Source organism: Adiantum capillus-veneris, chromosome 14 (assembly GCF_014529385.1).
Source record: "Adiantum capillus-veneris isolate H3 chromosome 14, ASM1452938v2, whole genome shotgun sequence".
Classification (NCBI taxonomy): Eukaryota; Viridiplantae; Streptophyta; class Polypodiopsida; order Polypodiales; family Pteridaceae; genus Adiantum; species Adiantum capillus-veneris.
This window is the reverse complement of record NC_140944.1, coordinates 103,882,396-103,909,960: the sequence shown is the minus strand read 5'-3', so window position 1 is coordinate 103,909,960 and position 27,565 is coordinate 103,882,396. Positions and strand designations below refer to the sequence as shown.

General features: G+C 44.7%; 1 protein-coding gene and 1 pseudogene across 1 annotated transcript; one reads left to right on the top strand and one right to left on the bottom strand.

The window, feature by feature from the left end:
* Window positions 1-266: 266 nt before the first annotated feature.
* Window positions 267-2,487, bottom strand: LOC147442873 (uncharacterized; annotated as a pseudogene).
* Window positions 2,488-21,498: 19,011 nt separating this feature from the next.
* Window positions 21,499-25,681, top strand: LOC147442872 (putative pentatricopeptide repeat-containing protein At3g01580). Its single transcript, XM_086528877.1, has 3 exons — window positions 21,499-21,604; window positions 21,692-21,994; window positions 22,155-25,681. Exons 2-3 carry the CDS (start codon window positions 21,805-21,807, stop codon window positions 24,509-24,511), a joined length of 2,547 nt encoding a protein of 848 aa, XP_086385003.1. The 5' UTR covers window positions 21,499-21,604; window positions 21,692-21,804; the 3' UTR covers window positions 24,512-25,681.
* Window positions 25,682-27,565: the final 1,884 nt, after the last annotated feature.

Below are 27,565 nucleotides of genomic sequence, written 5' to 3'. Positions count from 1 at the left end.
GTGTCGTTCTCCCGGTCCTGCTACTTGCTTTTTGTTATGCTTGCAAGTGATGTGCTTGTGACGGTTGCAGCGACATCATTTCATTCACTGCTTTTTTGAGCTGGTCCTTCCTACAGTGGCCTAGTGTTGCTCCATTTGCTTCTGTTGCATTAGGAGCACTACTAGTTGAGTTGGTTGTATTCTCCCTTGGCGACTAGGTTTGGCATTTGTTGACCCTAATTTTGAACTTAACTGCGTGTTCGATCTTTTTGATTGCTGGTTCTGGCTTATTTCTGCTTGCTGCGACGCACTCGGGAACTTGTCTTTTTGGGGATGTCCATAGATGTTTCCTGGTGATTTAATGAAGAAAAAAGTGCTTGTTTTGTGGAGGTTGTTGCTCCTTGCCTATGTGAATTCCCCATTTGTGAACTTCTTGTATTGAAAGAAGTGACTGTGCTATGGTTCGATCGAAGAATAGGGGTTGTTGTCACACTTTGAGGCTTTGATGAGAATGCTTGCTGCCAATCATGAGAGGTTCCTCTGGGCGGGTTGCCTCTTGAGGAAGGCGCACTTGTGGAAGGCTGAGGCCTTGCTTTACTAAAAGAGGAGGATCTTGAAATACCAGCAAAAACGGGTTGGTTTTGTGCATGCAAAGGTGATAGCCTCTTAGCTGATGTGCTACAGGGGAGAAAGTAGATGTTTTTTTGGTTGTCGCCGAAGATGAGAGAACAAAGTTGGCTCCACCTTTTGATGCTACAGCAGCTGTGTGTCTGCTTGTGGGTGTTGTGGGGTGAGAACCAAGTGCTGATAAAGGTTTAGCTTTGCTCTTTGGTGTTGTTTGGTTCATTATGTGTGTTGAGCATACTGGGGTTCTTCTAGAAGGTCTTGCAGGCCTTAATGTAGATCTAGACCGCAGAGTAAGAGGTGTCTTTTTGGGTGCCGATGTGGTCACATTGGTGGTTGAATACATTGAGTTTCCTGACAGCCCATTGGATCTAGCCGCACCATTGTGCCCCTTTCTATAAGCCAATTCTGGATCTGTCAATAAAATAGCACCTTGGTTTCTTGAGTTCGCCTTTGCTTGGTTAATTGAAAACTACAAGTATGAACATAAAGTGAGGGATGAGTGTTAATACACCAAGAAACCTAAAGCTTTCTTTGCAAATAAATGTCGAGACACATACATTTCTTTATCAAAATTATGCATAGAAACTTACTCATGATGTTTTAATAGCAGCTACAGATTGAACTAAGCTAAAAGTCTCCAATTGAGATAAGGAGTCGTCTTCTGGTGCTGAGTTGAGTTTTGAACGGTTTCTTAGAGGGGTACCAGGAGGAGTAAGCAAACTTATGACAGAGACCAGATTTTAGACAAAGAGTGATCGAAGATTGTTATTAAAATTAACACAAGAGGCTAAAGTAGAATTACCAGTCATAGTCATTCTTGCCTAACTCTACTGTAAGAAGGTCATCGTTTTTCAGATTCAAATCTATAGTTTGGGAGTTATCGACAGCTAACTTGTTGTTATCGACAGCTAACTTGGGATTGTCTGCCTGGCATCTCGACGTGCCAGCGCAAGCTTCTCCGGATCCTCTCAAGAGCTTCGTTTCTACGGCTCATTCTTCCTTGTCTTTTCCGAGTGTCTTGCATGTTGGACGTTTTTGACGTCCTCTTTGCTATGATCAACTAGTCAATGCTACGCTTAATTGGATACTTCCTTTTCTTGTCCTCTTGCAGAGCTGCACAGGTCCGTTGAGTCTGCTCCATGTCCTAGAAACAAATGTTCATCGCAGTTGGTGCTGTCGAGCTCTGCTAGGTCGTCCCCAAGTCCGAGCTTCGAGGAAACCGTAGCTCGGAAGAGGTGTAGCCGTGCCTTTCTTCAAGGAAGCCCTGCTAGCCATCTGGCTGGTACTGCAAGTATGGCCAACGTGCACATTCATTCTTTGTGGAACAGGCTTGGCGTGTCTGCGATGTTCTCTGTTGCAATGCACTGTTGAGTGTTGAGCTACATTAAGATGGTGCTCTGCTTTCTTTTGTAGGCAAAGGATACTCTCCACTAGGGGAGGAGTGCGCACAAGCACCGTCTTCGTCTCAACAGCAACTTCCTTGCCCAGCTTGCGAATTAAGCAAAGCTGTAGCCTCATTTTCTGAAACTGGCCAATCTTCCAGCTGCTCACAATTTCTTGGACAGTGGCAAGCTACTAGACAAAGGGAAAAGCCTGATAGTCAAGGAAACCTTGCCGCTATTTCTGATTAGTGATATAGATGAGAGTAGTAAACCTTTCTCTATAGAGGGAAAAATCTTGAACTGGTACGGCACATACCGTTCCATCTCCCCTGGGCAAAAGAAAAATGCATGTTACTTCAAGTTCGACATCGTCGATGCCGATTGCACCGACACGATCACGATCGTCGTTGTGGATCCCTTCATTGAGAGCTACACCAAGGAGCTCAAGATCGGCTTGTTCGTCAGGATTGATTGTCCTCTTGTGAGGGCTAAAAACCATAATGATGCTGGCTCAGCTTCGTTCTCCTTGCATGTCGATGCGTCGACAACCATTCGACCTTGTGACCCATTCCCTGTTTCTTTAGCTTTCTATCCTGAGACAAAGATAAGCACATTTCTTGCTTGACGCTGCAATTTCTGAGACTACTAGCCGACGTCCACCCTTGACGACACTGGCGTTTGTTGTCTTGCAAAGTCGTAATTTCCATGAGAGAATTGGCACTACATTCGGGGATTTGGTTGTTGCGATGGCCTGACCCCGAATGACAAAGCAATTGTACGTATCAAAAGAATTGGCTTCAATGCTCCTCCCTTTCGTTGTCGACAAACCTTTTGTTATATGTAGGTGAGCTTTGTCAACTCTAGAAAGCATGTCTACGATCAAGTCATGGCCCAGATGGCTAGGGAGGACATTGTTATGTTTGTGGCTAGGAATATTGGCCTCTTTGTCGGCAAGGTGCACACATTGTCTATTCTAGACGTCACAACTTTGGTCCCCGTGCGAGGATAAGGCTTAAAACAAGAATTGACCACAACATTTCATAAACAGTGTGAGATTCTCGGCTACAATAGAGAGGTGACTTTGCATGCTTTGTAGTCAACTAGATAAAGATATCTTTAGTGGTCTTTACATGTTTGTTTTTTTTCTGGGTTGTGGGGACTTTGCGCTTTATGAACTTCAATAGAGCTCTCTTGCATTCCCAGTGCTCAGTTTGTGACTCACCGAAGGTGAAGAAGGTTGAAGGCCGACTGCGTTGTTCTCTTTGCGATAAAGATCACTTCATCAACACGACTCTCAGACTGGAGGCACAAATTCGAAGCAGCATTGACAGACGTGTTGTGGCGGTTCAAGTGTCAGGGTCTATGGTGGATCGCCTTCTGGCCTTGCCAAGGAGCTTTAAGGAGGTGTACATGGAGAGCATTCCAGAGACGAGGGATATTTTATCAACATCTGTTGTCGAGGGTGTGTTCAAAATTGGCACAAATGGGTCTATGATATCTTTCACTCCTCTGTTGGAAACCTAGATGCTTTGAGAGCATGGATTTCGATAGCTTTTGGTCTTTCACCACGAATAACTATGCTTCCTTACCTAGACCCCTCTACAATCGATGAATTAAATTTAAGCTTGTCCATTGTATATCGAGTTTCATAAGAAAATGGTATCCTGCTTTTGAGTCTTGTTGCCATGGCGTCTCTCCATAACTCACTTTCTACTCTTCCTTCCTCTCCATCTTTTCAAACTTCCAAAGCACAGACTCTCTCTCTCTCTCTCTCTCTCTCTCTCTCTCTCTCTCTCTCTCTCTCTCTCTCTCTCTCTCTCTCTCTCTCTCTCTCTCTCTCTAACACACACACACAAACAAACACACAAGACGGCTAAATATTTACAATCTTCACGTGCCTTTGCAATGACTCATTTGCCCGAACGTGATGTCGATGCCGTTTTTGCGGTACAGTTTCCGAACAATTCAGACATCTTTCTCGCGCTACACCATCTCCAAAACTCAACAGGTGCACCGCATGACCTTAGATCAAATTTGCTCAATGACTTGTTTGAGAGCTTCTTGCTCAAAAGACATGTTGTCCCGAGTGCATGCCTCTTCTTCCCTGCTGACAGGGCCACTAGCGTAATGACGGCCACATAATTCTCATCTTTGTATTCAACATGCGCCAATTCACTTGCTCTTAGCCTTGACATGTTAACGGCCTTTGCTTGCTTTGAGAGCTGTAGGTTAAAAGTGTATTTGAAAAGAAATGGAAGCATGAGAACAATCATCTTGGGGATGCCATCGAAACCATTTCTTGCAAAGGGCATTTTGCTCTCCGAAACAAGCAATGGCATCGCATACCTTCCCACCTTCACAATGTGCTCAAGCCGTGCACGTGTTGGATGGAAAGAAGATGAGGTGGCCACTTTGCATCGGCTATCCTTGTTGCATGAGGCTTTGCCTGATGTTGAGGTGGTCCACATGTTCCAGGCTAAGCACCCACACACGTTGCACACAACTCAGGCCTTGAAATGCAAGCTTTCACGCCTGAAGAAAGACAAGGGCTTGGTCACTGGTGCTCCGATACGATGCACCCATGCAGGTTGAGCAAGCCCATTAAGAGATACAACAAAAGCATCAAGGACAACCCCATTACACCCTGTGAAAAATATGGACGCTTCCTATTCCGACGCCAGCTAACACGTCAGCTTCTGCCTTCAATTGCAGAATCCTCTTCGAGGAAGCGAAGATGCTATGGGGATGTGTATGTTTGCAGCCAGTGCAAGAAACACTTGACAAGCGACAACAATCACCTATGGAGCTTGCAAGAGACAGGGTTCAATCCAGCGCTTCCCTTTGTGTCAGATCTAAACCCCGTAGAGGAACGCTTGGTCTCCATTCGTATCCCCTTCACCAAGATACACGAACTGATATATGATGGTTAGTATGGGCTTAGAGGTAGAGTTGTCAATGTGCTTGCCTACTTGGAGAAGAGCCACGATGTGCTGCCTCGCTTCATTGAGGATGAGGCCTCTGTGCTTGTGGGAATTAAACGAAAACTTGAATACGATAGATGTTACCTATGCGGCGTTGTGCGACCCCTGCTCACAATGCGTGCAACCACTACGCTACTATCCACACCACTCTACACGAGAGAAGGTGTCACCATCAACAAAAAGTGGCTTGCACACCTTTCTAGTCTAAGCATGGCTCCTGCGAATACCCTTAACGATGATGCGCACAATGTTGAGCTTGAGGATGAATAGACTGATGTCTTGCTCCATGGGGTCACAAGTGCTGCAGAGGTTGTCGATTACAGTGGCAAGATTCTTCATGTTGCACCTTGCGAGGGAAACTCACCGTTGAGCATCTTCATGGACGAGTATTGCGAGGAGTTGAGCTTCCCAACTCTTTTCTTTGGGCCCCTAGAAGATATAGAGAAGCCGCAACCAAAGATTATCAAACGATTGCAAAGTGGGAGCTCCTGAACATCGACAGAAGATTCGCCCTGGACGCTTTCCCTCGCGCATTCGCACCCAAATAGAGGATGCAACTTGTCCCGACATGATTTTGATAGACTTGAAAAATAAATTCTCTGCTAGGAGGTGTAGCGCTGACTGCAAGGCAAGTTGTAGAAGACACAAACATAGAGAGGCTTCTCAACTCAAGGTTAGGATTTAGAGACTTCGAGGCACTGCGCACATCCCCCAACTACAAGGAAAAGATGAGAAAAAATGTCTTTGCAATGATCCGACAACTTGGACTGCCCACATTTTTTGTCACGTTCTCCTCTGCAGAGCAAAGATGGAAAGAGCTTCTTGCTGCACTAGAGAAGTTAGTCCCATTGAGTCAAGAGCCCGAGGAGAGCCTGAGCGCGTACCAACGTCACCTCATTCGCGCCGATCCCATTATAGTTGCTCGTTTCTATGTCAACAAGTTCAACGCAATAAAACGGTTGTTACGGACTGATTCCTCCATATGTGGCAAAATACGAGACTTCTTTTTCATCACGGAGTTCCAAAGTCGCGGTAGCCAACACGATCACGGTTTGTTGTGGCTAGAAAATGCTCCATCACTCACAACGCACTCAGATCAAGATATTGTAATATTTGTAGATACCCACATTAGCACAGATGGATCCATCTTGCTCAATGACCTTTCTAAAGAGTACAAGCACAAGCACCATATGACTTGCCGAAAGAAGAGCAAAAGTTGCCGTTTTGGATTTCCATGTTTTCCCATGCCATTCACAACTATTATCCGACAAGGAATACTTGAGCCGAACATAGCTAGACAAGGTAACCTTTACTTGCAACAAGTCTAAAGACAACTCATCCAAATTGATTTACAAAATGCCCCTACATTTGAAGAATGGCTAGAACAAGTACAACTCTCCATGGAACAGTACTTGCTTGCATTGCAAGCAACAATATCAGGACCCACTATTTTCCTCGAGCGCAAACCAAGCGATATATTCACAAACAACTTCAACAAGTCAATAGCTTCACTTTGGAATGCAAACATAGATATATAGTTTGTGCTAAACGCACATGGAGCTGTGAGCTACTGCACCTCATACATGACAAAAATGGACAATACATTAATAGGAGCAATCAAGGCACAGGTTGATCACTGTGTCGCAAACAATGCAACAACGTTGGAGAGACTACGAAAAGATGGTAGCACAATCCTTAACACACAGCAGATTAGTTCACAGCAAGCTGCTTACATATGCCTCTCACTTCCATTGGCTCGTCTAGAGAATTCATATACATAAATACTAATCCACCTGAAGAGCGAGCTCTAGTCCTCAAAAAAAAGAATTCCTTGCAAAAAATGCACCCTAACACGACAGAAATCTTCTCTGCCTCCATCATTGACAAATATGCCTCCAGACCACACTTGTTCTTTGCCATGTGCTTGGCCCAATTCGCTTCCACAACAAAAAATCCCTCAAGGCCTGACATGTTGCTACGGAGGGCACGCATCATACGGTACGTTAGATACAGTAAAGCCAAAGACCCTGACAACCACTACAGAGAACAATGCCTTCTCTTCTTGCCATGGTCAAGCCATGAGAATGAGCACCTGCCCGAAGGTTCGTCTTGGATCGATGTTTACACTTTGAACATTGAGACAATGAAAAACAATGAATCACACTTCATTGTTGAACCAGCTCCACTCGACAGATTCGCAACAGCCGTCACAACCTCACACAACACGAGAAGTGTGAGTTCCTTGAACGATTCCGACAATGCCAACGTGGTGATCAACACCCCATCAAAGCAACCGACGAAGAAACCATTTGATTTGCATTTTTCCAAACATAGTGCCATGACCAATGAGGATTTCCACGCATCAATAAAGAAGCTAAACCCACAACAGCGAGTCATCCTCGATGATGTCATGCTCAAAAAACGCATATCACCATCAGAAAAGATACATCTCTTTCTCACAGGTGGAACGGGCACTGGAAAAACATTCACGCTGCTCTTGCTAGTCGAAGCCCTCATTTGCTTCTACACACATAAGTCGGGCCACAATCCTGAATTTCCTAAGGCACTCTTGATGGCATATACAGGCAAGGCAGCATTCAACATTGGTGGTACAACTATACACTCAGCTTTACATTTGCCTTTGATAACTACGGCACACACAAGCCTCGGAGCAGAAAAGCTAGATGCATTGTCCTTACTTTATCAAGATTTGGAGCTTGTAGTGTTTGATGAAGTCTCCTTGATAGGATCGAGTGTCTTCTCATTGGCTGATTCACGTCTTCGTGCCATCAAGAGAAAACACGACCAACCTTTTGGTGGCCTTGATGTCATACTCTGTGGTGACCTCTGCCAAGCTAGCCCAGTCAAAGACTCTTGGATATTCACAAGCAAGAAGGCTCTTCTCGAGGCGGTCGCACCTTCGTACTGGCATGAATTCCTTAAGTGTTGAGAATTGGCTCGCACACCAGTAGCGACCTTGCATACATTAACAACTCCTTCCACAGAGAGTTGCCTGTTGACATAACCATATCACACCTATTCTACTCTAACAAGGCAAAGGATGAAAACAATGAAAAGGTCTTCGCACAATTGCCAGGTGAGCCACACATATTCAAAGCGATTGACAAGCGCGCCGCTTCTTGCAGCAAAACAATAGCAATTCCATTGGATGCCAGGCAAATTGCAAGTCTCCAAGCAACATTGTGTCTGAAACCAGGGCTAGTGGTCGAGCTATGCACTGGAAACCTAGACATTCTCGACGGCCTCGTCAATGGCGCAGAAGGCGTCTACAAGCTTTGCACTACATTCTCCGACATGACATGCCTCTGGATTCATTTCACCAACCCCAGCATAGGGAAAAAACAAAGGTATGACCACCGTCATCTTTGCAACCCACTCACATTGCCTGGTTGGACGCCAATTCTCCGCATCGCACGCGAATTCCAAATTGGAAAAAACTACTTCAACACCCTCACACGCAAGCAATTCCCAGTTCAGCCTGCTATACAGCCCGCACAATTCACCGATCACAAGGGCTTACACTCAACACACTGGCTTTCAACCCCAAAGGAATTAGGTCTCACGGTCTCACATACACTGCTCTCACATGGATTCGTGACACTGCAAATCTATATTTGATAGAGAGGTTGCTACCCTGCAACATTCACACCAATGCATCTGTCCTCAAAGAGCTCCACAGGTTGAGAACGGAAGCAGCTTATTCCCCCATCCAGAAGCAGCTGCATCTCCACCAAGATACACATTACATTGTCCAATCACTGAACGTCGTCTCCCTTGGAAAGCATGCAAACGATATCATCCACGACAAAATCCTGATGGCCTCCGACGTCCTCTGCCTGCAAGAGACTCGACAACGTGCGACAACCATTCCAGGCTTCCACAACATATCCTCAACAGAACTACACAACATCTCCATTCTCCATAAAAACAACCTAATACCTACACAAATACACATCTGCATGAATCAAATGCTTGAAACGATCCATGCAACTTTCCACTGCGCCAACAACTGCCTGGCGACAATCATTTCACTTTACAGGGCACTGACATCATCACTCCCACGGTTCCTGCAGAGCATCTCCAATCTTCTCGATTCAACCCGCACCATGCAACCACTAATCATAATGGGAGATTTGAACATTGACGCACTTAAGGAAAGCAGCACATATAGAACCCTCTCCACCCTCATTCTCCAGCATGGGCTCCACCAATTGATACACCATCCAACCACAATACACAACTCTATGCTAGACCACATATGGGTTAGCGATGACCTGTCGCAAACCAGGTACGGCACCAACTACAACGATTGGTCCGACCACTCCACTACATACCTCCTCATTGCCAAAAACTAACCTTCTCTTGCTTTCTGCAGACCATTGTGAGTTCTCACCTTGTTTTTTTCGCTTTCTAAAAGAAGCCTTAGAGGAGAATTGAGCTAGGCATAATTTCAAATGGATGATTGAGACTTACCTTAAATAGTATTTCGATTCTAAAATATTAAATGAACTTTTTATTTCACCTTTCATTTCACATCCAGACAAGTCTTGAATTTTCTTGCATTCTATTGTTTTGGAATGCTAAAGTGAAGCTTCATCTTGCGTAATTCTAGTAAATTTTATACATATATATCTATATATATGTATGTATGTATGTGTGTGTGTGTGTGTGTGTTAATAAGTTCTTTTTATTTCACTTTCACTACAAGAGGCTGTGTGCTCTTGTGACGCTGTTAGCGACGGAAATATATTGGGTTCTATACCCCCAGTGTCGCTAAGACCATCGCTAACAGCGTCGATATGGGAACGTTGCTATGAGCATCGCTATAACGGTCACTATATGCGTCGCTATAATCGTCACTATATAGCGACAATCATAGCGATGTTTACAAGCCATCTATAGCGACGTTTATAGCGACGCTGCAGAGCCTTATATAGCGACGGTCATAGCGACGTCTGTGAGAAAAAAATTTGGTGGCAGGGCATTGAACCATCAACCATATTGAATGTTTCATTAATTGATTCGCTTTTGAAAAAAAGTGCAAGCTTAGATATAGACCCAAAGTAGTCACCCACAAGACAATATAACCATTAACTCCATCATTCATAGTATTGTTTGCAGAATAAAGATACAAAACTGACAAAAGTAAACTGATGAAAGTAAATCAATGACAATTGTATACATCATAGGCAAAATCACTTGATTGTTAAACTTTGCAAATGTAATAGTTACAACACCATTGTCATTATTGAAAAAATATACATGGTTTTTAAAAAGACGTATAAAAGTTGTCTCATGATACATATGCTATGACAAAAAGAAACTAATGCTATCTAGCTACGGCTAGACTGACGTCGTCTAATCAGACGTCTCATCGCGTCCAAGCGGCGTATCTGTCAGATTTTCGCAAAAAAAACAATAAGACAGTTTTCTGTAAGTATAAATATATAGCGACATTTATAAAACAATACAATAAATATAAAAGAGTAAACCCTAATACTAACCATGCTATCGTGAGAACTCAGAATGTCCATCAGGGCGTTTAAGCCCTTCCTGCCTGCGTACTCGTGCTCGTACGGTGTGGGGTCACGTCCTATCACATCGACCACTATCAAAACATACAAAGAATCCAGTATGTTAGAATTTAAAAACCCCTCAATCCTAAACTATCAAACCAAAAGAGCAATGCGAAAACACTTACAAAATCGGCTTCAAATGATGCCCACCCGCCGCTCCCCAAGTGGTGCGAGCTCCCTGCCTCTACTCACGCTTTGGCTGTCTCCTTTTGTTGCTTCCACTTGTTGGGATTCTCGCGCGCTGCTTTCTTCGCATTCTTCCAATCTTCTTTGGCCAGCCAATCTGATCTGTTCCACCCATGCTTGATTGCTTTTTGCATTTCAGAACGCTTGTGCTTGCAATATTCGAGCATTCGAACCTTCATCAGGTCTTCATTGAAGCGGACATCCCATATTGGAACGGGAAACTCGTCATGAAGCATGCTGATGACTCTGTCTTTTAATCACTTGGTACTTCACTCTAGGTGTTTAGTATGTAGTGTCTAAACACCTGAGAGCAAAGACTGCGCATGCGCGAAATCACCTTCTTGCCTTCATCATCCAAGATGATGCTGCCGCTAAAGTTGACGGAGTAAGGCAAAGCCCTCTCGCCGGTGACGCATGAACTTGGGGTCCCGGTAGGGGTCGCTAGCGGCGTGTCGACGGGGGTACGGACGTCAGGTGTCCTCACTGGAGTCTGGGCCTTGAAGCGAGGAGTGTCGACTAGAGTGACTCCTGGAGGAGTAGCTAGTGGTGTGTAGCTGCTAGGAACGGCCGTCAGCCGCGCAAAACCTGGTGTAGATGGCAATGCCGTGGTTGGTGTCGGGGCGGGCAAAGAAGGGGAGGGTAAAGAGCCTCGTCGAACACGAAGCGATGTCGAGGCATCGGCGGCGGCATCCCCACAACAACCACCACCCCCACCACTAGAGCGTCGGTGCCTAGACGAGTGTGAAGATCGTCTCGTCGACACCCAAGCTTTAAAGCGCGCTGAATGCTTTGAAACAGAGGGAGACACGGCCTCAGTAAGAACGCATGATGGTACGCCAGAGCGATGACGCTCCACGTACCACTGTCTCTGCTCGGGTGACAAAGAAGAAAGAAACTGCTCATCATCCATACTTGCATTAAACGCACGAACATTTAAACTTAATATTGAATGAATGGAGAAGAAAACATGGACAAGTAGAGAGAGAGAGAGAGAGAGAGAGAGAGAGAGAGAGAGAGAGAGAGAGAGAAAGAGAGAGGGGGCTCATAAAGGGGGAGGGATTCCTGTTGAATTTCTGTGAATTTGTAAAAGCATTGCGCTCCAAGTGCGATGGAGACTGAAGCTGCATCGCGAAGGTCTGCTCATAGAAGTTGCTTGCTCCACCACTAAATCTAATTGATTGGGTGAAAGACGTAGCGTTTTGTTTGGCGAATGGTATGGAGTCTACATTGATCTCCTTTTGTGAGATCCATTGCACCAACCTCGCAAGTTTGTAGATTGTGTTACAGACGTCAAGAGACAAACATCCCTCAATGGCCACCGGTAAAATAAACTACAAAACACGTGCAACAATGATATTAAAGTCCACACACGAATTTGTTACACAATTCCCACTATGATATATTCCACTATGAACATACCTGACACATTTTATGCCACTCGTGTGACTTCAAACCGGTAAGCTTTCCTTCTTTAGTAAAACACGTTCGAAGCGAGTGCATTACGCCAGTGGGGGTCTGCAAAGATCGAATGGTCTCTTTTACTTTGCGTTCTTGGGCTCCTATGAAAATCCATGGTGCTTTAGGGAGTTTTATCGATCCATCGGACGCTGCCTGCAGCCAATATTGCTCCATATAATCCACATTTCTAAGGTCAACCATGGCTCCCTTTCTTGCTGGTCAGATGGTCCCACAGTAGATTACCCACATTCTTGAATATGTGCATTGGATCGAGCAAGTGATTGATCATGAGTCGGGGCCAGTATGGTAACTCGTACCATGGAGATAGTCTCTTCATCCCTGGGGGCAAACCGTCATCACACATCTCCTTCTGCTCTAACCATGCTTGTTCAGACATCCTCGGTGGCTCTCTTTCCAAAAATCCGTAGCGTAACACATGATTCTCTGGAAGATACGCTTGATGACCTTCATAGATTTGCTTCTTCAATGAGGGCGCCCGACGTGCATTCAGTCTAGGTCCACATGTGACACATGCTCTGTATCCGCTCGTTTGAAGCCCTGCATGTATACACATGAGAATAGATAAGCTTGAGAAAAACCAAGATTTACAGTGTTCGAGTGAGGAGTGTAAATCACCTGAGCATTCTGTTAGTCCGAGATAGTCATGCATGGTCCACATTAGAATGCCTCTGATCAAAGCATTCCATAGACCTGTGTGTCGGCTCATATCCACCACTTCTATGCCAATCCACAATTGTTGTAGTTCTTCCAATAGTGGACGAAGATACACATCCATATTCTTCACTTTATATCGCCCCGGCACAATCAAGCTTAGCCATAGGTGCCCCTTCTTCGTAGTCAACCACGGGGGAATGTTGTAGTTGACGATGACAACGGGCCATACATTGTAAGATGTTGATCTTTGACCAAATGGATTTACGCCATCCATAGCCAGGCCTAAGCGCAAATTTTGAGCTTCCCTGGCAAAATCCGACCATGTTTCATCTATATGTTTCCAGGCTACGCAATCTACAGGAATTCGTAGGACACCATCAGAAGATTTATTCTCCTCATGCCATGATGCTAGGGCGGCCATGGACTTACATTCGAAGAAATTCTTGATGTGAGGAAGAAGAGGAAAATGTCGCAAAACCTTTTGCGGATTTTTGTTCCGTGGAGATCTACTCGATATCTCTCGGAATCACATTTCGGACACTTCTCCATGTCTACGTATTCCCCTCTAAAAAGAATGTAGTCGTTAGGACAAGAGTGGATCGAATTGTAATCCATTCCCAAGTTTTGCAAAATCTTTCTTGCTTCCTCTCTGGAACCTGGCATCACATTATCAGCTGGCAGTATGTGCTCTTTGAGCAATCTACACAACGAAAAAAATACGGTACGATTGTGTAAAAATCTATCAGATCATTATACATCTAGAGTTTTTTATTAAAGTAAACTAATTGTAATAGATCACTTGAAAAGCGCTGTGACGCTAGTGTCACTCTATCCAAACTTTGCCTGCATGTTGAGAAGAACTAGGAGCGCCTTCAATCTAGACACACGTGCTCCATTATACAATGGCATATCGGCTTCACTTTTCATATCATCATAGATAAGCCTTTCTAAATCCATGATCGTCTCGATCATTTCATCGATCTGGGGCTCAAACATTGCCTCGTTGGGAATGTGGTCTGCATGATCATCCCCCGAGCTGTCAGAGGCTACATCTTGTGGCCTCACATATGCTGTTTGACCAAAGCGCCTATGAACACGTCTATTGGGTTGCAAGATTGCTGCCTGTTGGCCAGCGTCAGAGTCCGACGAGTTATAATTGGCAACAACTTGATCTATAATAGATGGATCGAACTCGCCAAATTCGTGAACGTGCTGCAAAGAAACGCGTCTTGTCCATCGCACAACATGGTTGCATTGATTACAAGGACATAAGATCCTCGTTGAGAGATAGGTGTTTCGGTTGGACGGCCCCACATCCTCATCACTACTCATAATGAGGGTAAAAACCTTATAACCTGGATAACAAATTTAATCTTCTATTGGCATTCTTCGTCTTTTATCTCTCTCTCTCTCTCTCTCTCTCTCTCTCTCTCTCTCTCTCTCTCTCTCTCTCTCTCTCTCTTTGTTCACACTATAAACTACCTCACATACTCTAGTTATGTCCAATCCCCGCACACCTCGGTTTAGAGGTGCACGAAGATCAGAACCTCCGGGTTATAATCTCGTCTTTATTGGTCAATGCCTATATTTGTGAGTATAAGAAATCTACACACCCATGTCTACATGATAGTGCATGTAGTGGACAAAACCCCTTTGCCTCTTCTCTAGATGTAGCATTTCACAACATCTTAACATCTTTTCACAGTAGATCTTTGTCTTGCAATGTAGCTGATGCCTGCGCAAAGCACTTAATTCTTACTCTAGATTTGACGGGCTGGTGTGTGTGTGTGTGACCCTTGAAATCGTCATCTTGCATCACTAATTTCTGTGTAAGCTCAATTTGCTCTTCCATTGGCTGATCATGACGGCTTATTGTATGGTAGCAGCAATCGAACATGCAGGTGGAATTGCTGGTCCGCATGGACTGTCAAGGCTATGAGCGAAAGAAATTTTCTCATGTAGGAAAACGGAGTCTTTTTCAGTGTTTTTCATATGAGCAAGTGTTTTTCATACAATGCTTACCATCATGAGCACACCTTCATTGACATGCACTAAAATCTAACCTAAATCTAATAAAAGATAGTCCATCGAACATAAATCTAGATCTAATTTAATCTTAAACTCAAAATAAACCTAAATCTAATCTAATTTAACGTAAATCTAAATCTAACGTAAATAAACCTAAACCTAATCTAATTTAACGTAAATCTAAATCTAACGTAAATAAACCTAAATCTAATCTAATGTAAATCTAACTAAAAATAAACCTAAATCTAATTTAATCTAACATAAATAAACCTAAACTAATCTAACGTAAGTCTACATCTAACGTACGCTTTAACGTCTCTTGGGATAGTTTCCTACGACGTTAAAACTCTCTTCTTCTCGTGTGTGTGTGTGTGTGCGTGCCAATAAAAAGAGGAAAATGGTATAACCTTTCTATCACCCAAGTGTGGTAGATTGGTTATGCCATTTCCCTCTTGAATAACAGGTCTTGAGTTCAACTCCTCGTCGGCTAGATCTTAAGGTCTCTTGGGATAGTTTCCTACTACGTTAAATTAAACTCTCTTCTTCTTGGGTGTGTGTCTGCGCCAATAAAAGGAGGAAAATGATATAACCTTTCTATCACCCAAGTGTGATAGATTGGTTATGCCATTTCCCTCTTGAATAACAGGTCTTGAGTTCAACTCCTCGTCGACTAGATCTTTAAGGTCTCTTGGGATAGTTTCCTACGACGTTAAGACTCTCTTCTTCTTCTTCTTCTTCTTCTCTCTCTCTCTCTCTCTCTCTCTCTCTCTCTCTCTCTCTCTCTCTTTCTTTTCCTCTCTCAATGTGTGTGTATGCATTCTTTGTTTATGCATGTGTGTGTGCGTTTTTTGTTTATGCATGTGCTCTCTCTCTCTCTCTCTCTCTCTCTCTCAAAAACACAATGTGTGTGTGTGTGTGTGTGTGAGAGAGAGAGAGAGAGAGAGAGGGAGAGAGAAAGAGGGGAAGAGAACATGAGAGTGAGGAGAGGGAAGGAGCATACCTGGCTCTCCTTCCTCTCCTCGTGTGTGTGTGTGTGTGCGTGTGTGTATGTGAGTGTGTGTGTGGAGAAGAAAGAGAGAGAGAGAGGGAGAGCGCGGGTAACCTTTGCTTGCTTGAGCACGCGCCGAAAACTCGGATATGAGATCTGAGTTTTCGGACGCTCTCGGTTATTTTTTTACCCCTGTTGGTGTCGCTATGGGCGTCGCTATGAGCGTCGTGAGTTTACTTGTAACTTAGCGATGCTCATAGCGACGCCGTGGGTTTTCACATTTGAGCGTCGCATTGCGAACGTCGCTAATGAAGGGGATCGGGGAGCACCACAGACGGAGAGTGAGAGAGAGAGAAGGAGACACACACACGATGTGGGTGGGGAGACTGTGAAGTGGCAGCTCCCCCTATACAATATACTCACTATAAGTATAGGGTAACAGTGGGCGGGCGCCCATGACCTGGGCGACCGGTCAAGGCACATAGGCCTTAACCCCAACAACCTCCCACTTAAAGGCCAATGTGCCTTTAACTAAGATTTACTAGTGTACAACTAATAGAAGGTGAGATATTCTCTCAACCTATGCCCACTGACTCTCGATGAGCTAGTGCATCCGGCTCTACTGATAGACAAACATCCCGCTGCGGAAGCCACACAGAGCTAGCTCCAAGCTCTGCAAAGAGTCTACAAGAGCTCATGCACTCCTGCAAGTATCGATCCAATACCTGTAAACCTCCCCTATGCTCTATGCCGAGATCAGTCATCGAACAACTAATCAACCCTGCTGCAAATGCTCCCACTGCAGCTGCTATGTCGGGCCTCGAGATCAGCATCTCGTACATGAGGACACCAAATGTTGATGCAACCCTGGCAACCTCTGCCACCTCCAACTCAGAACTCAACTCATGGCAATCCTGTTCCCTATCATAGAGACCATGGCACTCTGACTCCGAGCTCTGGAGTGACTCCTCGTGCCCACCACATATCACATGTGTACCAAGAGTATCTATCTGTCCTGAATCTGCATCAAGCTTTGGCATAAGCATATCAAGAAATGACTCCACAATAGCCGACATCTCAGCATCCATGTGAGTCATCTCTGTCATCACCTCTGATAACTCATCCTACTGTGACTCACTAGAGCTGTCCTGCTCTACCTGTGCATCCATAGACGCAACCTGCACAACAAGGTCACTGCTCTACACTCCATGCAAAGCATCCTGCAACCCACAAGAAAAAGAGACTCGCCTGCTCTCTCGCTGTCTACCTGGCTGCATGATCACAGAGACACCACCGTCTCTCCCGTGATCCGCATGCAATGGGTAACTCGTACCACTCCTGGCACCTCTCGCAATCACTAGCGAACCCAAATGCATCACAAAATCTCTCTCTCGTAGCGAAATCTGACATCCACAATCTCTAAGCTGACCAATTAAGATCAAACTCACTGTCAAATCTGGTACATAGCGCACATGTCGTAACAAGTAAGATGCACCACTCGATAATGGCAGTCTCACATCTCCTGCACCTGCTATCGCATGCACCGATCCATTGGTCAAACGTACACTACCAAGCATCCCGCTAGAATAGCTACAAAACCATTCACGATGCGGCGTGACATGAAACATAGCATTTGCGTCTAGCAACAACTGCGAAGGGAGTGCACTATCCACATGTATAGCATCTCGTGCATAGCTCGAGGTAAAAGTGACATCCCCGTCACTAGTATACTCTGACACTACATGTGCCTCAACTGTCAAAGCAACTGAGTCCATGGCATCACTACATACATCTCTGAGACTGCCATGTCTCCTACGATGTCACATACGACGAAAACAACGCCGTCTAACGTGTCCAGAATGACCACAATACCAACATATCACCTGTCGGCGTACTCGTGAATGTACATGTCTCACACGAGTCCTTGATGACTCAGATCTATCATACATATCATGTAATCTGCGCCAAAGGCCTCTCGAAGTAGTCTCATACATAACAAGAGCATATACAGATTCCGCAAGGTGCAAAGAGAGTGTAGAAAGTGCCATCTCCTCTAGCTCCTGCCACTGATTGTCAGACATGTTTGAAGGTCTACTTGCATCACCACTCAATTGTCGATGCAACCCTCGCTGTGTCAATGCATCAAGCATACACTCTCTCCATTCTGCAAAGTCTGACCCATCAAACATGCACATTTTGGAGAGATCATAATCTGAGCGATCACATGTCTCTGCCATGAGCAGAATGTAGCAAACTAGAAAGCAAAACCACCTCACCAACAACACCTGGAAATTGTCTACAAATATGGCCAGAAACACAATGTAAAACCTGTGAGACACACTCCAAAATAGAGCTCCCACAATGTCAATACAAGCCTCGCCTGCTCTAGTATCACACTGCAATCTGTGAGCTAATCACCAAGCCCACACTGTGCGGTATCGATGCATACACACGCACAAGAGCTCCCGCAATGTCAATACAAGCCTCGCCTGCTCTAGTATCACACTGCAATTTGTGAGCTAATCACCAAGCCCACACTGTGCGGTATCGATGCATACACACACACAAATCTCCCACCTGCAGAGAACACCGCACGCAAATGCTGAGTGCAACCCGCAATCTTTACCTAGATCGCATAAATGATGCGCATAAAACTCCTGGGAAAATTTCGCCAAAGTTTCGACGCACAATGGCTATCAACACAAAATAACCATTGTCCTGCAAGCTCAATACAATGAGCAATCAATGCCCATCAAACTACACTCAACATACATGCATAAGCTCTGCAAAACTATGGCAAACAATGCTCGAGATCACAAGACTCTCCCACCCGAGAGCAAACCACTGTCTCAAGCATAGAAAGATACACAACTCCTCACTCTTGAGAGAGTGGATACAAAAACACAAAACTGTGTCCAAACTGACAAAACCTGTCAAAGTGAGAGTAAACACTCGATCATAAACTATGGCGAGAATCTGGGAAAAATCCGACAGAATTTTCCCTGAAAACTGAGCAAAAAACTCAAGTACAATCTCTACCATAAACCATAACACTACTCAATGCCAATGAGTAGAACTGCCAAAATGGCTCCACGTTTTCACATACAATGGCAATTCGCACTCAACGTACATCAACGGAGTGACTGCGCATAAGCAAGCGCCAAAAGATTTGCAATCCGAAAACTTGATCAATGCGAAAACAATGCTCTCAAGAGAGCTCACCGGCACTTGAAAGTGCTCGCCAAAATGCATGTGTAATGGGCATCAACCATGCGCCATAACCATATGCAAACCATCCGCAAAGACCATGAATCCAAGCACAAAATCACTGCCAAAGTATCTTGTGAAAACCAGTGAAAGAAGCTCAACCTGTGTGCTCCAAAAAACTGCGTCTCTCAAGAGACCGCTTCGGTGGTGTGTTAACGCCTCTGTACTTCGTTGCCCAAGTCTACCAAAAAACCCTCAAACCACAAGCTTAACACAAGCTGCAATTGCATCTTCAGCTCAGAATTTATGCACTCAACTTCAAGCATCTCCCGTGCTTCCAAAAGTGCATCAAACTCGCACACAATGCGACAACAGAAAATCTGGAATTTCTGTATACAGTCAGTCTGAGCTGAATATCAGCAAAACGGTGAGGAATTTGCAAAAAGTTTCTTCTGCAAAGTTGTAGACAACGTTAAAACGGATGGGCTAATGTGGACAGAATTCCAAGATTTGCATTCTCCAAGGAGAAAAACGAATATGAAAACAGTGCTGCTGCGCACACAGTTTTAGGGCAGCACCTTCACTTACACACAATCTTCCACACTCCTTTCTGAGCTTCCACAAGAGCATACATCACTCTCAACTGAGCTCACAAGCTCCCATTGCATTCTCACAAAGCTTCCAAGCTTTCTTAATCTCTCTACCGTCGAGAGCGAGCGAGCTATCGCCTCGAAGCTCTCAAAGCTGTCGTGCTCTCTGCGGTCACCATAGCTCTGATACCAATTGAAGGGGATCGGGGAGCACCACAGACGGAGAGCGAGAGAGAGAGAAGGAGACACACACACGATGTGGGTGGGGAGACTGTGAAGTGGCAGCTCCCCTTATACAATATACTCATTATAAGTATAGGGTAACAGTGGGCGGGCGCCCATGACCTGGGCGACCGGTCAAGGCACATAGGCCTTAACCCCAACATCTAATATTAAGTACCTCTTGTAGTGTTTTTCATTTGATAGCCTCACATGGCTTGATTTTTCTTGCATTCTATAGTTTAATTCCAGTCAGTGTTCGAAAAAGTCTCTTTGAATAAGCGGTTGCCAGCTGAGTTTCCTTCTCGCAAAGAAGTAAATCGAAAATTTTCAAGATTTTTGAGCATATTTCATTGATTTTTCATCCCTTTACCATGGTTTGCAACAATTCCCAAACACTAATTCTAGTTAAACTCAACCTAATAATTTTATCACTTTTTCATTGTTTTAGAAAGCCACAGTAATCCTTTCACTTGTTTTCATTAATTTGCAAGAAAAAATGAGTTAAATCTCTCTCTTTCTCTCTCTCTCTCTCTCTCTCTCTCACACACACACACACACACATCCCAACAAATGGATTTTGGGTTTGAAAGAATCTGATGTGTCACACTTCATATATTACACCAAGCTTCAAAACCATGTTCTTTGCTATAAAAGGAAAATGTACTCAATCACCAATATATTGGTGATACGCACTATCCCAACCATTCAGGGTAGCTCCCACTTTCTTTGATCCTAGACGAGGCACTGGGATAACGGAGAAGAGTCACATCGACTATGCACATTATGCTCACTGCAAGCTTGAGAGTATAAGTACCACATGTTACTAGAGTGATCAACATTTGCTCACATTTGAACTTGCTTCCCTCATACTTTCAACAATGACTTAGACCTATTTACTTTCCTCTCCAAACCACATTGTGGGCTCTCCATGCAATTCTCATTACCATGATCTTGGAGCATTGAGAATTACTTATCAGCCCCGAGGGGACATCTTTCCAAATGGAATCACATACACTTGCACCTTGAATGCATGTGGCATTACACATGCTGATATGGGCAAAAGAATTCATGATGATATTGTTGGTCAGGGATTATTGAAAGAAAACGTGATGCTTAGTACTGCCTTGGTCGACATCTATGCTAGATGTGGTGCACTTCATAAAGCACAAAAAGTGCTTGAGGAGCTTCTTGTTCAGGAGTTTGTCTTTTGGAATGCACAGAAATGGGCTACAAATCAAGTAAAGAGAAAGGGAGAGGATACTTGTATTGTGGAATGGGAAAAATATGGAGAGAAAGAGAATTATTATCCATGAAAGAGAGCAAATTAGAGTGGAATAGAAGTTTGTATATTAAACAGATAGATAGGGAGAAAGGATGTCATCATCTACGGACAGGAGAGAAAGGCATCAAGCACATCTCTCTCTCTCTCTCTCTCTCTCTCTCTCTCTAAATGTAGGGTTTATGTAGAAAGTGTTGGCATGCCTAAGCATCGTCACATGCCTTATTGTTGCAACATTGGTACGAGTGAGCGAGACTCACGTAGGTGGGTCATGCGAGCTAGTTTATAGTAACCAATGGTCAGCTGTCAAAAAACAATTGGGAGCTCATTGTCCCCCCCCTCCCCCGTGCGGAGGATGGATTATGCACTCGTAATTTCTAAACACTGGTGTTATACATCTGCAAAGTAATGTTTATGGTTATTATTCCAAAAAATGATTATTGCTGTTTCTCATTGTCTGGTTTTGAACCTGATGCGGCATGCCAACTGCAGAGACAGCCTTGGCAGGTATCGAAGTGACAGCGAGAGAAAGAAAGAGCTCTCTGGTTCGATCCTCCTTCCAACTGCGTGGGAGAGAGGGGGAGAGAGATGGGTTGAGCTAACGTATGCGTTATAGGACGAGCGTTGCATGCAACGCACGAATAACATATGGGTTAACTAGCCGGAGATATGGCGGGCAGAATTCAAAATACGCGGTATCCCCATGGCTTGAAGACTCCAGCAAGCCCTTTTGGGTGGAGTATCTCGTCTCAACCCTCGACGGACCCATTTCTCAGCAAAATGGAAGGATGCCAGGTATACCCAGTTTCGTCTCTGCAAGCATTCTCTGTGTGTGCTTGTTTGCCTTTGTGCATGTGTATGTGGATGAATTTTACTTGATTACATACATTTGTGCCTGCGGGTGTGGTTGTATTAATTGTATGTTGGTTCTGTGCATTGGTGCATGTGCTTGCAGATTTACACCATGAATTTCAAGCCCTCTGTGCGCATGGGAATGTGCACGGAGCTTTTGATGTCCTTTTACAATTGGAGGGCCATGGCCAGTTCCTTTGTGAACGTGACTACATATGCCTCTTGAAGGCTTGCAGCAAGAAGAAGGCACATACTGAAACCAAGCAGATTCAAGCTCATTTTGCACAGCATAGTTCTAAAGTCACACCGTTGCTCAAAGATTTTCTTCTCAATGCCCTGGTGAAATGCGGTGCACATGATGATGCTCTTCATACATTTGAGACATTGCAGCATAGGACTGTTCATTCGTGGAATTCTGTTATTACGGCTTCTGCTGATTCAGGAAAACCAAAAAAGGCCTTTGAATTTTATCGACTTATGCAAGAAGAGGGCATTGAGGCCAATGAACATACATTTGTTAGCCTCTTCAAGGCGTGTGGTAGCTTACGGCACCTTAAATTTGGTAAGGATCTACATGCTGAGGCCAATAGGAAGGGTTTTCTTTCTGATGTTTATGTTGGCAGTACATTGGTGAGTATGTATGGTAAGTGTGGAGATGTCGCGGAGGCAGAGAATGTGTTTGCAAACTTGGTACATCGCAATGTAGTGACATGGAATGTAATGCTTTCTGTTTATGTTGATCATGGACAGATACAGAAGGCGTTGAGGTGTTTTAGTTCAATGAAACAGGAAGGTGTATCCCCGGAAGAGGCAACATTTGTTATTACTTTGCAAGCATGCTCAATGCTGGGAGAAAAGGAGGAGGCTGTACTCATTGATGGACAAACAAGAAAAATGGAGGCCCTTATGATTGGTAAGGCTCTACATGATGAGCTAAAAAGAAAAGGCTTTCAGTCTCATCCTTTTATAGGCAGTTCCCTTGTCAACATGTATGGAAAATGTGGAGGTATAAAAGAAGCGGAAAGTGTCTTTTGTGGATTGACAAAGCGCGATGTTGTGTCATGGACGGCAATGCTTGCGGCATATGTTGTTCAGGGTCAAGGTGAAATAGTTTTGGAGCTTTATAAAAAGATGCAGAAGGAAGGGTTAAGTCCAGATGAGCACACTTTGGTGATTGCTCTTCAAGGATGCTGCCTTCTTGCCGAGAAAGAACCAGTTTCTTTTGAGAATGGTCAAACAATCAAACAAGAGTCTTTAAATGTTGGCCGGTTCTTACATGAGGAAGCTCGAAAAAGACGCTTTGAGGCGAATGTCTTTGTAGCCAGTTCTCTAGTTATGATGTACAGTAAATGTGGAGACATCGTAGAAGCAGAAAAGGCATTTGGCTGTTTGTCGCATCTTGACAGCATAGTGTGGAACTCCATGCTCTCGGCTTATGTCGATCAAGGACAAGGACAGAAGGCTATTGAGCTTTTCAAACAGATGATCGAGGAAGGTGCATGCTTGGATGATGTTACACTGGTTTGCATTTTGCAAGCATGTAGCGAATTGGGGGAGGTGAAGGTATGTGAGGAGATACATTTTAGCAGTGTATCTGCTGGTTGCCAGCTCAGCCTCCCTCCATCTCTAATTCATGCTTATGGGAGTTGTGCTCGCATGGTGGATGCTGAAGCTGTCTTTGAGGCCTCCAGTAAGCCTGGTCGTGTGCTTTGGAGTGCATTGATCGCTGGCTTTTGCCGTGAAGGAAGTTGTTTTGCGTGCTTGCAAACTTTTGAGATGATGCAATTTGCATGCACACACCCAGATAGAGTTATTTTTCTCTGTCTCCTCTCAGCCTGCAGTCATGATGGTCTGGTACACGAGGGTGTAGATTTTTTTAATCTTATGAGCAAAGAATACAATCTTTTAGTGGAAGTAAGGCATGTGGTCAGCTTGTTCGACCTTCTGGGACGAGCAGGTGACTTCAGAAAATTGAAGAGCGTATTATCAAGAATGCCTGTCCAACCTGATGAAACTGTGTGGTTGTGTTTAATGTCAGCATGTCGAAGTCATGGCAATGTGGAGATGGGGAAATTTGCATTCGATCATGTGGTGCGGCTACAGTCGAAAGGGCCTGCTGCATATGTGTTGATGTCTAACATATATGTGGAGGCTGGGATGTTCGACTCTGCTAGCCAACTGGATACATGCACGAAGGAATTGGGTGCCTGGGAACAGGGTTGGTTAGATGTGAACAGGGATGCGAATTTGTTTATAGATGGCCAGAATGGTGTTCAAGAGGACAATGGACTGGAGTCCCCACGACCAGAGCCTCACAATTGTGGAAGAAGGCAGTGTGAAACTGTCGTTGAAGATACTGTCCATGGACGTTCAACTCGTAATTTTTCACTCACCGATATGTTGGTCAGTAGCCCTTGTCACAGCACGTTAAATTGTTCTAGTCTTTTTTGGCATGATTGATCAGACTTTATATCTGCAGTTGCACATACTGGCTGGTATCAAAATGAAGCTCTGTATACAACAGTTGCCATCCCTGGGAAGTTTCGCATTTGATGGTAGAAAGCCATGGCTTGTTTGTCGCCCACCCATTGCATGCTTGCAAAATCACCACAGATGGGTAAACTAGGACAAGAAAAGCGAGACCAAAGGTGTTGTTTGTCTATTCAAAGCACCCCTCAAATCAATCTGCAGTGCCGTGTCTTTTGGCATGATTGATCAGACTTTATATCTGCAGTTGTACATACTGGCTGGGATCAAAATGAAGCTCTGTATACAACAGTTGCCATCCCTGGGAAGCTTCGCACTTAATGGTAGAAAGCCATGGCTTGTTTGTCGCCCACCCATTGCATGCTTGCAAAATCACCCCAGATGGGTAAACTAGGACAAGAAAAGCGAGACCAAAGGTGTCGTTTGTCTATTCAAAGCACCCCTCAAATCAATCTGCAGCGCCGCGTCTTTTGGCATGATTGATCAGACTTTATATCTGCAGTTGTACATACTGGCTGGGATCAAAATGAAGCTCTGTATACAACAGTTGCCATCCCTGGGAAGCTTCGCACTTAATGGTAGAAAGCCATGGCTTGTTTGTCGCCCACCCATTGCATGCTTGCAAAATCACCCCAGATGGGTAAACTAGGACAAGAAAAGCGAGACCAAAGGTGTCGTTTGTCTATTCAAAGCACCCCTCAAATCAATCTGCAGCGCCGCGTCTTTTGGCATGATTGATCAGACTTTATATCTGCAGTTGTACATACTGGCTGGGATCAAAATGAAGCTCTGTATACAACAGTTGCCATCCCTGGGAAGCTTCGCACTTAATGGTAGAAAGCCATGGCTTGTTTGTCGCCCACCCATTGCATGCTTGCAAAATCACCCCAGATGGGTAAACTAGGACAAGAAAAGCGAGACCAAAGGTGTCGTTTGTCTATTCAAAGCACCCCTCAAATCAATCCGCAGCGCAGCTGGCTTATTTGAGGGGTTTTTGTATGTATGGCCAATGTCACAAGAGGCCTAGTTATAGATGGGAGGGGTTTTCCTATGGCACACTTTATTCACATGGAGGAAAACAGTTTCTACAAATTCATTGCCTCTCGACTATGGCATCCAAGCAACATGTTCCAGTTCTAAGCTTCTCATCTCCAAAGACGCAACTAGTGGATTGAGTCGAATGACTCATCTTAATGGTTTTTGTTGAGGGAGTATCCGTGCCTTGTGATTTTTGAGCGAGGAAATTTAGAGTGAGCAACCCATTACTGAGATTCCAAGAGGTGAATCTATATCTATACTAAGGATAATGGGGGAGGTAATTCCGGTTCCCTCCCACTGCCACGTGGCGTCACCTCCTGCATCGGGCCAGTGTGCCCTGCGTGAAACGGCGACAGGCGACTGAGGCACGACAGTGTGCCAAGACAGTGCATCTGTGAAAGGCTACGGACAAAATAGGAAAAAAAAAAGGCCAGGCACATTAAAAACATCCAGCAGCTCCTCTATGGCGAGCATGTAACGACTCTCTCAGGTGACATATACAACTGGCCTCCTTCTCTTGCAAGCAGGTAACGACTCTCTCTCTCTCTCTCTCTTCCGCTCTTGTCTACATTTTGATACAGGTAGATGCACGTTATATACACGTGGTTCCACACACAACATAGCGAGACAAGCTCTCCTGCAAGCAGGTAACGACTCTCTCTCTCATCCGCTCCTGTTTATTTTTGTTACAGGAAGATGCACACTCTATATACACACAAATCACAAACTAGCTCACACCATCCTCTGCGTGGCTCTGTATCATAGTGCTAGCCACTGCTCACTACTTGCAGAGATCCTTATTGTTGGCCTCTCACAACACATGCACAGAGAGAGAGAGAGAGAGAGAGAGAGAGAGAGAGAGAGAGAGAGAGAGATATTAACGTCTCGAAAGAGCCAAAATTGCCCATGAGACAAGAAACTATACATCTGGTAATACATCTCTCGACTACTGAAACAGAAAAAAAGATCTACTCAACATCATAGTGATGTTCGAGTCTACAAAGCTAAAACTAAGCTAAAACTGAGAATATGTACAAATACATGACTGATCCCATCCAAATATGACCATCAACTCTCTATCTCCCTGTCCTCTATCCCAGGATATCCTAGATGGGTAGATCCAGTATAGAGAGGCCGCTGAAAGGTGGCACTCGTCTCCGATGTCGAGCGATGATGGCTATGATTTGGTGCAAATGGCGGGGTCTGGGTCGAGGACGGCAAGTACGACCCTGTGCAGTGGCTTGATCAAGACGGACTCCTCTAGGCCTCGATGTACGTGGTCCTGGGGGTGTGGCTGTATCCATAGACGAAGTTTGTGTCCCAAGGTCCTCTCCCTCTCTACTGAAGAAGTCATGCATAGTGCGCTGTCAATCTGCTGGTGGAGAACTGTCTTGTAATAGTCTGTCCCTGTGCCTCCTCAGCTCTAGTAAAAAGAGTCCGAGGCATCTCTGGTCCTCATAATCCATCACCCGACGGAATGGTCCAAAGCCCTCTCTGAAAAGGCAGTGGTATCTCCCCTTGATCTCGTAATAGACTATGCAACGGCAAATGTAATGCTCAAATTCCACCTCTTGGTGGCATAGCTGACATGTCCTATCTGTCCGGGCCATCTGCATGTATCTGCTTGGAGAGAGAGAGAGAGAGAGAGAGAGAGAGAGAGAGAGAGAGAGAGAGAGAGAGAGAGAGTCAAGATTATCAACTTGGCTTAGTTATGCCTGTGTGACATTGGGGTACGTAGTATCGAAAACACTGTCACACTGAGCCTTTTTCAAAAGGTTTCCCAGGATATCCAAGGGGTAAAGTCGCATGCGGTGCACTAAATGGTATGTCAATGATCGCGAGATGGGCAGGGCCAAGGATCTCTCGGCGTTTTTCAGCGGATGCGAAGGGAGGGTGTCTCTTGAGATGCACGTTGTCTCATGGAGTGCATTGATTGCAGAATACGTCCAACAAGGGTTGTTGAACAAAAACATTTGGCTTGACACTCCC